Source organism: Nicotiana sylvestris, chromosome 9 (genome assembly GCF_000393655.2).
Source record: "Nicotiana sylvestris chromosome 9, ASM39365v2, whole genome shotgun sequence".
Classification (NCBI taxonomy): domain Eukaryota; kingdom Viridiplantae; phylum Streptophyta; class Magnoliopsida; order Solanales; family Solanaceae; genus Nicotiana; species Nicotiana sylvestris.
The window spans coordinates 35,706,522-35,719,587 of record NC_091065.1 but is presented as its reverse complement, the minus strand read 5'-3'; the positions used below and the strand labels follow the sequence as shown (position 1 = coordinate 35,719,587).

The 13,066-nt window shown below is 42.3% G+C and overlaps 1 protein-coding gene and 1 non-coding gene across 2 annotated transcripts; one reads left to right on the top strand and one right to left on the bottom strand.

Moving 5' to 3' along the window:
- Window positions 1-5,684: 5,684 nt before the first annotated feature.
- Window positions 5,685-5,789, bottom strand: LOC138878847 (small nucleolar RNA R71). The gene has a single exon (XR_011402620.1). It is a non-coding gene; the product is annotated as a small nucleolar RNA R71 (small nucleolar RNA).
- A 1,266-nt stretch (window positions 5,790-7,055) lies between these two features.
- LOC138877426 (uncharacterized) lies at window positions 7,056-9,770 on the top strand. Its single transcript, XM_070157035.1, has 7 exons — window positions 7,056-7,117; window positions 7,180-7,468; window positions 7,516-7,857; window positions 8,148-8,335; window positions 8,622-8,830; window positions 9,111-9,335; window positions 9,457-9,770. The coding sequence occupies exons 1-7, from the start codon at window positions 7,056-7,058 to the stop codon at window positions 9,768-9,770; spliced, it is 1,629 nt and encodes a 542-aa protein (XP_070013136.1).
- Window positions 9,771-13,066: the final 3,296 nt, after the last annotated feature.

Genomic DNA, 13,066 nt, shown 5'->3' with positions numbered 1-13,066 from the left:
AGCCTTATTCATGGTCTTGCTTGCGTAGTGCACCGGATGAAATATTTTGTTGATTCTTTGGCCCAAAACAGCACCAACCGCAATGTCACTAGCATCACACATGAGCTCGAAAGGCAAGCTCCAATTTGGTTCGGTAATGATGGGGGTAGAAGCCAACTTGAGCTTGAGAAGCTCGAATGCTTGCATACAACTCTCATCGAACAAGAACTTTGCATCTTTCTCTAGCAACTTGCACAAAGGGTGTACCACTTTGGAAAAATCTTTTATGAACCTCCGGTAAAAACCCACGTGCCTAGAAACTCCTCACCACTTTGACAGAAATAGGGGGAGGAAGTCTTGAAATCACCTCTATCTTGGCTTTGTCAACCTCAATTCCTCACTTTGAGATTTTGTGACCCAAAACTATACCCTCTTCAACCATGAAATGGCATTTTTCCTAATTGAGTACGAGGTTTCTGTCTTCACACCAGGCCAATACTCTATCCAAATTTTTCAGACACTCATCAAAAGAATCCCTAACCACGCTGAAATCATCCATGAAAACCTCGAAGATATCTTCCACCATGTCGGTGAAAATAGCCATCATGCAATGTTGGAAGGTTGTCGGAGCATTACACAATCCGAACGGCATTCGATAGAAAGTGAATGTGCTATAAGGACATTTAAAAGTTGTCTTCTCTTGGTCCTCCGGGGCAATTAAAATTTGATTGTACCCCGAGTAACCATCCAAGAAGTAATAGAAAGCACGCCCCGCAAGACGATCTAGCATTTGGTCAAGGAATGGCAATGGGAAATTATCTTTTTGGGTCACCTTGTTTAGCTTCCGGTAATCCATACATACTCTTCACCCGGTAACCATGCGAGTAGGGATGAGTTCATTGTTGTCATTGGTCACCACAGTCATACCACCCTTCTTCGGAACACATTGCACTGGAGATGTCCAAGAACTGTCAGAAATAGGATAAACCACATCGGCGTCTAACCACTTGATAACCTATTTCTTCACCACTTCTTGCATCGCCACATTTAATCTTCTTTGATGCTCCAAGGACGGCTTTGCATCCTCCTCCAAGATGATTTTGTGCATGCAAAATGTGGGGCTTATTCCCCGAATGTCAGCTAGAGTCCATCCAATTGCCCTTTTTCGCTTTTGAAGCACCGCCAAAGTGACCTCAACCAGCATGTTAGTAAGGAAAGAAGAAAGAATAACTGGTAAAGTAGCATTTGAACCCAAGAATTCATACCTGAGGTGTGGAGGAAGTGGCTTCAACTCCAACACTGGTGGCTCCTCAATTTATGGCTTTGTTGTGGAGTTTTCTGATTTTCAAGATCCAAAGATAGCTTCCGCGGTTCATAAGAATAAGAGCCCATCCCATGTAGGGCATTGACACATTCCACTCTACTAGCATCATCATTGACATCCATGTTCAAGAGTACTGCTTCAAGAGGATCTTCCACGTTGATCATAGCACCGGTATCATCCACAATCACTGCTATGACAAGGTATATAAATGAGCACACCTCAGTGCTATTGGGCTGCTTCAAAGATTTGCAAACATGGAAAATGACCTTTTTATCTCCTACTCGGAAAGTGAGCTCACCCGCTTCAACATCAACCAATGTCTTTCCCGTTGCAAGGAAAGGTCTGTCCAAGATAATAGGAACCTCATAGTCCACCTCACAATCCAAAATCACAAAGTCGGCCGGCAATATGAATTTGTCCACCCAGACAAGCACATCATCAATAATGCCCAAAGGTCGCTTTATCGATCGATCCGCCATTTGAAGTCTCATTGAAGTTGGCCTAGGTTTCCCGATACCCAAGGTTTTGAAAATCGAGTAGGGCATCAAATTGATACTAGCTCCCAAGTCACAAAGAGCTTTGGCAAAATCCGCACTTCCAATGGTGAAAGCACCGGGATCTTCAAGTTCGGGGCCATTGAATGCACTATAGCACTAACTTGGTGAGTCATCTTTATAGTTTCACAGTCCATAGAACGCTTCTTTGTAACCAAGTGCTTCATGAATTTTGCATAACCCGGCATTTGTTCAAGTGCCTCCACCAGAGGCACATTAATAGATAAGCTCTTCATTATGTCAATGAACTTTTTGAACTGATTATCATTTTTCTGCTTTACGAGCCTTTGAGGATAAGGTGGAGGTAGCCTTGGCAGAGGAGCCTTGTCTTTTGGCACAACTGGCTCGGGCATGTCATACACGTGTTCCCTAGACGGGTTCACGGCATCTTGGGTTTCTACCTCGGCCTCACCAATATCAATCCTCACATCATTGTTCACATTCTCTTCAACCACATCTTCAACAATCAAAGGTATATCATCATCCTGCAACTCAACATCTTCATCCAAAACTTGTTTTTGCTTTGAGGCATTCACATCACCGCCTCTTCCACTTCTTGTTGTAACCTCCATCACATGATTGTTATTTCCACCCTTAGGGTTCACTACCGTATCACTTGGTAGAGCACCCTCCGGGCGAGTATTCAATGACTGAGAGATTTGGCCTAATTGCACCTCCAAGTTTCGGATAGAGGTGTTGTGAGAAGATAACTGTGCATCCAAATCCGCATTCCTCTTCATCATCTGCTCGAACATCATTTCAAGTCTACCCATATCATTACCAGAGGAACTAGGACCTTGAGAAGGGAAAGGGGGTGGATTGTTTGGTTGTTGGTACATTAGGGGCCTTTGAAAGCCTTGCCCCCGGTTGCCTTGGTTTCCATTGTTGTTCCACCCGCCTTGATTGTTGTTGTTGCCCCAGTTGTTGTTATTTCCATTCCAGTTGCCTTGGTTGTTGTTCTGATTACCCCAATTGTTGTTTTGGTTATTGTTCCAATTGCCACACTTTGTTGTTGATTGCCCCAATTTCCTTGGGGTCGCCATTGTTGGTTTGAAGAATTGCCTCTATTGCCTTGATAGTTGTTGACATATTGTACCTCTTCACTTTGGTCATCATAACTATCATTTTGACACCCATCATATTCATCAACAAATTGCTCAGAATTTCCTTGATTTTGTTGCCTCCTTTGCCTTCTCTTGTTGACAAGCATACCAACACCCTTCATGGCATTCACTTGGCGAGGATTCTGAACTTGTTGCAATTGTGCCTTAGCCAATTGATTCATCATAGTGGTAAGTTCAGCTATCACTTGCCCGTGATCATGTAATTCCTTGTGCAAATGGATAACCGTAGGGTCACCTTGAGGCACATTTGCCCTACTCTGCCATGCTGAAGAAGTGTCCGCCATTTCATCAAGTACATCACATGCCTCCTCATAAGAAAGTTTCATAAAATTGCCCCCGGCGAATTGGTTAACAATGCATTGATTTTTAGTATTTATGCCCCGATAGAAGGTTTGTTGGATCATGGCCTCGGTCATATCATTATTTGGGCGCTCCTTCACCATCGTTCTATACTGCTCCCAAATCTCATGCAAAGGTTCTGTTGGCTCTTGCTTGAAGGCTAGTATTTCATCTCGAAGTGCCACCATATGACTAGGAGAGAAGAATTTGGCAATAAACTTTTCCGCCAACTCATCCCAAGTTGTGATGGAATGGTTGGGGAGTCTCTTGAGCCAATCCAATGCCTTTCCCTGAAGTGAGAACGGGAAAAGTCTCAATCTCAACGCATCCTCGGACACATTCGTCTGTTTGCTCCCCCAGCATGTATCTACGAACCCCTTGAGATGTTTGTAGGCATTTTGATTTGCAGCGCCCGTGAAGTACCCACGCTGCTCAAGTAAGGTCAACATCACATTGGTTATCTGAAAGTTGCCCGCCCGGATTTGGGGTGGGACAACAGCACTTGCGTAGCCCTGGTTCGGTAATACTCTGGGAGCCACTCTTGGAGGAACCGGGGGAGGGTCTGGAATATTGTCATTTGGATTAGCATTGGCATTCCGGCCTTTCCGTTGACCTTGATGTGCAAGAGGCACCTCATCTTGCTCAAGATCATCTACCTCTTCCCCCGCTATCACGTTTCAAAGAGGATCATTGGCATTGTTTAAAGTCATGTTGGTACCTGAGTAATGACACAAACAAGTAAGTAACAAAGAAGGAAAGAAGAAGAATACCCAAAACTAACTAAATAGATAGCCAAAACCGTTAGCCCCCCAGCAATGGCGCCAAAAAGTGATTGCTTCCAACTCCACACTACTAAAAGGTAGGAAGAGAGGGTCGCAATAGCTTTTACCCGATATGAGGGTCGGGATCGATTTCCACGGGGAGCTAGGAATGGAGTCGAGTATCTATCTAGACTAGAGTTGTGTATTTGTTCCTAATGTCACTTCCATACATTTTTGGGTTTTCGATTATAAACTACTATTATCAAATTATTAATTGAAACTAGATTATGCTATGAGATAATTGTTAAGGTGTATCTAATGGGAAGAAAGGCACTAGGATCGTGACATTACCTAGGTGGCTAATTGACGGGTAGATGTTACTAAGGTTCGATTGACATAATTGGGGCTTATGCTATAACTGTTGCACAATTTTACCCACTCTCACACCTCTCGGTAGAGAGAGTGATTTTGCCCAATTGACTCTCTCGAGACCAAACGGGTAGGCAAATTAGCTCAAGCAATTAGGGTTCAAGTTGGGTAATTACTCGCTCGAGGTTTAACCCTTTAATTGGGACTATCAATTCTCTTGAGTCCATCCCAATTCCTTGTTGGGTCAATTTTGGAGATTTAGGCTCTCTTTCTCAAGAAGAGCCAAGTCAACTTAGCACAAACCAGTGTTTGCAACCTCTAATTCATAGATTAAACCATAAAATTGACCCAAATAACAAACACCCATAGTCAATCTAACAATAGATGGCAACACCCATCAATTACCCACATTGGGGTTGAGCCACAACCCTAGCTAATGGGTTTAGCTACTCATGCTTGAAGGAGAAAATAGAGAAATAGATGAAGAACAAGGCATATTAATTAAATGCTAAATTAAAATACAAGAATTTATCGTTAATTTGAAGCTAAGATGCCAAAAATGGCTGCAGATGAAGTTCCCACGAGCGCAGCTAAGTTCTGGATATATCTGATGACCTAAAAATGGTAAAATGTTCTATTTATACTAGGCTGAAAAAACTGGACAAAACTACCCCTGTGGGGTCAGCCCGAGCCGCATAAAATGGATCGCGGCCCCGCTAGTCTCTTGGACTTCAATTTTGGGTTCTCTGACTCGGGCTCTGCAGACCGCGTAGAATGGACCACGGCCGTGGAGGCAGCTGTCGCGGTCCACACAACCATGACCGCGGACCGCATTGGCATTTTCCATCTCTCTGAATATCTCTTCCGCGGACTGCACAAAAAGGTAGTGCGGTTGCGGAACCTTTACCGCGGACTGTGCAATGTGGACTGCGGCCGCGTTGCCTGAAGCCTAGTTTTGCCATCTCTCTGAATCACCTAGTGTGGTCGCATTCGACTTTGTGCGGTCCGCACTAGGCCTGTTTGCCCTCAGTTTACTTTGTCTTTGATACTTGAGCAGGTTTCACTCCTTTTGAGTCGATCTTTGACATTTCGTCACTTTTTCGATCAAACCTGCAATCAAGCACAACTTATGAGCCTTTTGGGACTATTTTGTAATGATTTATAATCAAAGCATAGGCAAGAAGGAGCATGAAACTCGTTAAAATCCCTACTTATCCCTTTAGGAAAATTTGCAAAGATCAGAAGTGAGATAGTCGCCTTCAAACAGAAAGCAGGGGAGACTTTATACTCAGTTTGGGAGAGGTTCAAGGGGCTGCTCAAAGATTGCCCTCATCACAATCAGGAAAACGAAGTGTTAGCTTACACTTTCATAGAAGGGCTACATCCTGAGACAAAGATTGTGGTAGATGTTGCAGCTGGAGGTCAAGTGTTGGAGATGAGATATATGCCTTATTGAACAAATTCTTCAAAAGCAATCCTGATTGGCAAGGAGAGATGGGTAGACACACAATGCAAAAATCTACAAGGGTTCTCGAGTTAGTTGTCATCTCGGTATTATCAGCGTAGATTTCCACATTGACCAACCAGGTCAATCAGATGACCTTGGTTGTTAACAATCAACAAGCCCATTCAGTGCAATAGGTTCACTTATTTTGTGAAATATGTGGAGAGGGTCACACGAGTGACTTATGCCCAGTTAATCCAGAGTCTCTCTGTTTTGTGGGTAATGCAAATAAGGGCTAGCCAAACCAGTATTGGAACACTTACATTCCCAACTGGAGGAACCACCCAAACTTCTCTTGGGGTGGAAACCAAGGTGCTCAGAATCAATAATGACCACAAGCACCTTAACACCACCTCAAGATGAACAATATGAAAACTCAACAAGTCACCTTGAGGAAATGATGAAGAAATTGATAACTAACCAGCAATCCCAAGCAGCAGCAATAAGAAATTTGGAGCGACAAATGGGACAACTTGCCAGTTCCAAAATACTCAACCAATTGGAGATCTTCCTAGTGACAGTGAGGCTAATCCTAATGCATCTATTAATGTTGTGTCATTGAGGAATGGGAGACAGTTATAAGAAGTCCAGTCCAAAAAGAGAAAACAAGTGACCTTTAATGAGAAGCCAACCATTATATTGTCAGAATCAGAATAATCAAAAGAGTCAGAAAAGCCAGTTGAAGAGTCGGTGGCTAAGCAACCCCCACCATTGGTTGCGGGACCACCACCTTCGTTCCCTCAAAGATTGCAGAAAGTGAAGGATAATGCTGCGTATAAAAAATTTCTTGATATTTTGAAGCAAGTGCAAATTAATATTCTACTATTAGACATCCTGGAAGAAGTGCCCAAATATGCAAAATACATCAAGGATATAGTGGCCAATAAAAGGAGGTTGACCGAGTTCGCACTCACTGAGGAATGTAGCTCAAGAATTCAAAGGAAGCTACCTCATAAATTGAAGGATCCGGGTAGTTTCACTATCCAAATCTCGATTGGTAAGCATGCATTCGGGCGAGCTTTATGTGATTTTTGAGCGAGCATCAATTTGATGCTGCTATCTGTGTTCAGACAGTTGGGGTTGGGTGAGCCACGCCCAACAATGGTAATCTTACAATTGGTTGATCGCTCCCTTGCTCATGCTGAAGGAGTGATTGAAGATGTGTTAGTTCAAGTGGGTTCTTTCATATTTCCTGTTGATATTATTATCTTGGACTATGAGCCAGATCAGGAAGCCCATTTATTTTGAAGCGTCCATTCTTAGCCACAGGCCGAGCTATTATTGATGTATGTGAAGGAAAGATGATGATGAGAGTCGGTGATCGAGTGGAGGTATCCAATGTGTATAAACCACTCAGATTTCTAGCCCACTATGAAAAGTTATCCATGATTTCTATGGTGGAAAGTGATGCTACATCATTAGTGCCTTATATGAGCCCCATACATCCTCTTGAACGAGCTTTGATTGGGGATGAAGAAGACAGTGAAGATGAAATGATGGAAGAAATTGAGCAAGTATTTGAATGTCTTGCAATTATGTACATGATTTTGGAAAATTTGAGGAGTTGGACAGGCCTGTCACTTTGATCCCTCCTAAGCCATCTATTGAAAAAGCTCCAAAGCTAGAACTTAAGCCCCTTCCAGTGCATCTGCGCTATACTTATTTGGGGAACTCTGAGATATTTCCAGTGATTATCTCATCCATCTTGACTAATATACAAGAAGAAAAATTGCTCAGAGTACTTCGCATGCATAAAAAGGCTATTAGGTGGACAATTGCTGACATCAAGGGAATCAGTCCATCATTTTGCATGCATAAAATCTTCTTGGAAGATGGAAACCACCCCAGTGTTGAGCAACAAAGGAGGTTAAATCCCATTATGAAAGAGGTCGTGAAAAAGGAAGTAATTAAGTGAATCGATGCAGGTATCATCTTTCCTATTTTTGATAGCAACTGGGTAAGCCCAGTTCAATATGTGCCCAAAAGGGGGGGATGATTGTGGTTGAGAATGAGAAAAATGAGCTAATTCCTGCTCGCACTGTGATGGGGTGGAGAGTTTGCATTGATTATAGAAGGCTCAACAAAGCAACCCGCAAGGACCACTTCCCACTTCCATTCATTGACCAAATGCTAGACAGATTAGTGGGGCATGAATATTATTGCTTCCTTGATCGTTATTCGGGATACAATTAGATTGTCATATGCCCAAAGGATCAGGAGAAGACCACTTTTACTTGTTCCTATGGCACATTTGCCTTCAGGCGAATGCCATTTGATCTTTGTAATGTACCAGCCACTTTCCAGAGATGCATGATGGCTATTTTCACCAATATGGTGGAAAGTTTTGTGGAAGTTTTTATGGATGATTTTTCAGTCTTTGGGTCTTCTTATGACAATTTTTTGAATAATTTGAGCAAGGTGTTGGCCCGTTGTGAAGAAACAAATTTGGTACTGAATTGGGAAAAATGTCATTTTATGGTGGGAAGGCATCGTGTTGGGTCACAGAGTGTCTAGGAGTGGCATTAAAGTTGATAAGACGAAGGTGGAGGCGATTGAAAAATTACCTCCACTCATTTCGGTGAAGGGTGTCCGGAGTTTCTTAGGACACGCGGGGTTCTATCGGCGCTTTATAAAGGATTTTTTGAAAATTGCTACTCCTTTGTGCAGGTTGCTTGAAAAGGATGTAACTTTCAATTTTAATGATGCCTGCATGAAGGCATTTGAAAAGCTTAAAAAGAAGTTGGTGACTGCCCTCATTATTGTGGCATCGGATTGGTCCTTACCATTTGAATTTATGTGTGATGCAAGTGACCATGCTATTGGGGCAGTGCTAAGCCAGTGGAAAGACAAAGTGTTTTATTCCATCTACTATGCGAGTAAGACTCTTGATAATGCATAGCTGAATTACACCACCACTAAAAAGGAGTTGTTAGCCATTGTGTGGGCCTTTGAGAAATTTCGGGCATACTTGGTGGGAACAAAAGTCATAGACCATACCGATCACGCAGCAATCAGATATCTATTTACAAAGAATCTAAGGCTAGATTGATGCACTGGGTTTTGTTGTTGCATGAATTTGATGTGGAAATACGAGATCAAAAGGGCATAGAGAACCAAGTAGCTGATTATCTATCAAGGCTGGAAAATCACAACCAGAGGAGGGTGGACAAATTAAAGAAGCATTTCCTGATGAGCAACTTTTTGCTATCACTCAAGACCCGCCCCCATGGTATGCGGACTATGTGAATTATCTGGTGGGCAGGGTATTTCCTCCTGAAATTGAATCTGAAGCTAGAAAGAGGTTTCTACATGATGTGAACTTCTACTATTGGGATGAGCCATATTTGTACAAGCAGTGTGCTAATCATTTGATGAGGAGATGTATTCTAGAAAAGGAGGTAGAATTAGTGTTGTATGATTTTCATGCATCACTTTATGGGGGGCCATCATGGAGGCGATAGAACAGCTGCAAAGGTATTATAATCTGGTTTCTTTTGGTCAGCATTATTCAAGGATGCCCATGCATTTGTTAAGAAGTGTGACCAGTGTCAGAGAACTGGAACAATCATAAGGAGGCATGAGATACCTTTGAATAACATCCTGGGGGTTGAGATTTTTGATGTGTGGGGGATAGATTTTACGGGATCATTCCCATTGTCTAGAGGAAACAAATACATTTTTCTAGTAGTTGACTACGTGTCAAAATGGGTAGAAGTGATCGCATTGCCAACAAATGATGTCATAGTGGTAGCTACGTTTGTAAAAAAGAACATATTCTCTAGGTTTGGGACTCCACGTGCTTTGATTAGTGATTAAGGGACACATTTTTGCAGTCGGTTGTTGAATAACCTTTTAGCTAAATATGGAGTCCTCCATAGAGTTGCTACAGCATATCATACTCAAACAAGTGGATAAGCTGAGGTGTCTAACAGAGAAATAAAGCAAATCTTAGAGGAAGAAGGTGAGTGTGAATAGAAAGGATTGGGCTGCAAAGTTAGATGATGCCTTGTGGGCGTATAGAACTGCATACAAAATGCCAATTGGGGCGTCACCGTATAAGCTTGTTTATGGGAAGGCATGTCACTTGCATGTTAAACTTGAACACAAAGCGTAGTGGGCCATTAAAAAGTTGAATATGGACCTTGAAGTTGCGGGGTGAGAAGAGACTATTGTAGTTGAATAAGTTAGATGAGTTCAGGCTGCACTCCTATGAAAATGCTAAGTTGTACAAAGAGAAAACGAAAAGATGGCATGATAAGCGTATCAAGCCACGTCACTTCGAGCCAGGCCAACTGGTATTATTGTTCAATTCTAGGCTCAAGTTGTTTCCTTGGAAGTTAAAATCGAGATGGTCATGCCCGTTTGAAGTGGTGAGAGTCACTCTGTATGGTGCAATTGAGTTGCGTGCTTTAAATGGTAAAAGGAAATTTTTAGTGAATGGACACAGAGTCAACCACTATTGGGGATGAATAATTGATCGTGAGAAGATCAATCTTGTACTCGTTAATGAGTAAGCGAGGCCCTGCGTCGTGCCACGACGTTAAATCGGGCGCTTGTTGGGAGGCAACCCAGTTTTACTGCTTTCTTTTATTTTTATTTATATTATATTATTTTGTAGTGTCTTTTTTGATTTTGTAGGATGATAATAATAGGAAACAAATCCATTGGAAATATACAAATGCGAGCTAGATGCTGAGAACTAAGTGTGGGGTGCCCACACAAAGGATACCAATCGGGAGAAGTCTGAATATCCTGTGAGCTGCTAATTCTTCGGCCTTTGGCCTACCAGGGAGTCTCTTTTACCCTCTTGTTATTTATAGTGTGCATTGAGGACATTGCACAATTTTAAGTGTGGAGTGAGGAGATTATCTAGGTGATTTTCTGTGCTAACTTAGTTTAGTTGCAGTACTTGTTCTGAGTGTGGTAGTTTTTGTTAAAAAAAATAAAAAAAATAAAAAAAATAAAAACGAAAAAAGTAGAAAAATTGGACTTCTCCCGAAGATAGATCTCATTCAATAGGTTTCTTGAGGAATTTAAGTTGAAAGAAAAAAGACAAAAAGATTTTCTGTTGTTAGATAATGTAATAATTCCCCCTTGGTTTTTCTTTGTGTCGCGGTTCTTTTCCAAGGGTTTTGTTTGAACCGGGTGTAGTTACTTGTAATTTTTTAGGACTATGTAAGAGTCGGTGTGCTGTGATTGGAATCGAAGCAATATCTCTTGACTTTGTTATGCCTTGAGAATAGTTAGTAATTTGGTTGTGACGCCCAGATAAGAAATCAGATAGCTGGGCTATCAAATACCGGAGGCACCCAGCCTATTAGGTGGGGTCCAAACATGAAAGGCTATGGCCAACCTAAAATGGCTCGGAGATGTCCGAAGTCCGTACTCAAAAATTAAGGCCCTTACGTATGATTAAAACCTATTAAAGGGTTACCCTCAGCAAAACACTGTCGTGTATGACTAAGACACTCAAGTGTCTTAAAGGCCTTAATTTTTTTTATCGAAATTTTGAAGCCACAAACAACTCGGAGTTACCATCGAAATCGGGCTTCTAGAAGACGGATGCTCATTTGGGGTTCTCGAAACAAGGCATTAAGGACGATCCACAAATAAAAAATTACAAATAGATGTTGAAAAGTAAAAGACACAGTGGTGTCGAAAGAGAATTTATATATATATATATATATATATATATATATATATATATATATATATATTTCAAAAATAATTTACAAAGGTGCGATAAAATGTCCTCAAAATAAATAAATAAAACATGCAAAAGGAAATAAAAAAGGAGCTAAGGGAGCTCCGCCTAATCTTCACCAAAGCTCGACTCGGCGCTGGAACCTTTAGGCTAATAAAGCTCTTTTGCCTCGGCCTCAAGCCTCTTGGCCTCTTCAATCTCGGCCTATAGATCAAATCCCTGGGCGTGAATCTCCTAAAGGGTGTCCCTCCGGGACAACCACTTACATACTCAGCCTCCATTATTAAACAGGCCTCGGCTATCTACACATTAGTTTTATACTAGGCCAGCATTTCTTTGACCTTAGAGGAATCAATCGAGGTTGCCTCTAACTTGGACTTTAATGCAGTATATTCCCGTCCGAGGTCATCCCATTCTGAGACGGCTAAAAGTTCTTCATTTAACCGAGTCCACTTGTCATCATTATTCTTTGCCACCCGGAGCTGGTCCTTGACTGACACCAATTCCTCCTTTGTAGCCTCCCTTTCCAAGGCTAGGAGGTCCATCCTGCTCCTCAGCGTCTCGGCCGAAGCTTGGAGCTCGTTCATTTCGGCCTAGAGCTGGTCAATCAGGTCTATCTTCTCTCGGACCTATGAGGTTGCATCGTTAGTCACTAAACGTAACCTCTCATTTTTAACCTAAAAATTTTTTACCTTCTCAACTAATTCGGCATACTCCCGTTTGATGGACAAAGCCTCCTTTTGATCCTTCTCCAGCTTGGCTCAAAGAATAGGGAGATCCTTGAGTACCTCGTCTGTTTACTCGCTGAGGACCCTGTACATGTCCTTTTGTTGAACTTGTTCCTCGAGCTCAAACTCGAGCTGGCTGAATTGCATCTGAGATCGATGGAAGCTTTCATAATGGAGCACTGAATCCTGAAAAAAATGATAAGATCATGAGGGCATGTTAAAGTTAGATAAAATGCACAAAGGGCACAAGAAAGGAGAAACTTACCCGGTTCAGTGCATGTTGTGCTTCATTGAAGAGGCTCAAAGTGCTCACTTTGTTCATCTTCGCATGGTCCTCTTTGGCCACCAGGCAGTGAAGGTAGCTGGCCATGACCATCGGGGCAGACAGCACCCGGGTGACCACTATGATAGTAAACACAACTGTTCTTTTACAGTTGGGGTCCACGCTCGGGGCAAGGAACTGCCTCACAGCTTTGAGCTCGAGCTCGGCTCACCTGCCCTCAATGACAAGTCCTTTTTCGGGATCCCCAGTTGACCAAACCCATAATAATCCTCTAACGCGCCCATTTCCACACTGTCAAAAAATATGTTGAGGGCCTCGTCTGCACCCCGTGTCATCTCATTTGACTTCTCCTTGTCGGCCTGAGCCTCGTCAAAGATGACTCTATGATGTCGATGAC

Coding starts and splice junctions, on each gene's coding strand:
- LOC138877426 (XM_070157035.1), top strand. CDS start 7,056: ATGGTAATCTTACAATTGGTTGATCGCTCCCTTGCTCATGCTGAAGGA. Junction 7,858..8,147: donor AAGAGGTCGTGAAAAAGGAA/GTAATTAAGTGA, acceptor GGATACAATTAG/ATTGTCATATGCCCAAAGGA. Junction 8,336..8,621: donor GATGATTTTTCAGTCTTTGG/GTCTTCTTATGA, acceptor TCCTTTGTGCAG/GTTGCTTGAAAAGGATGTAA.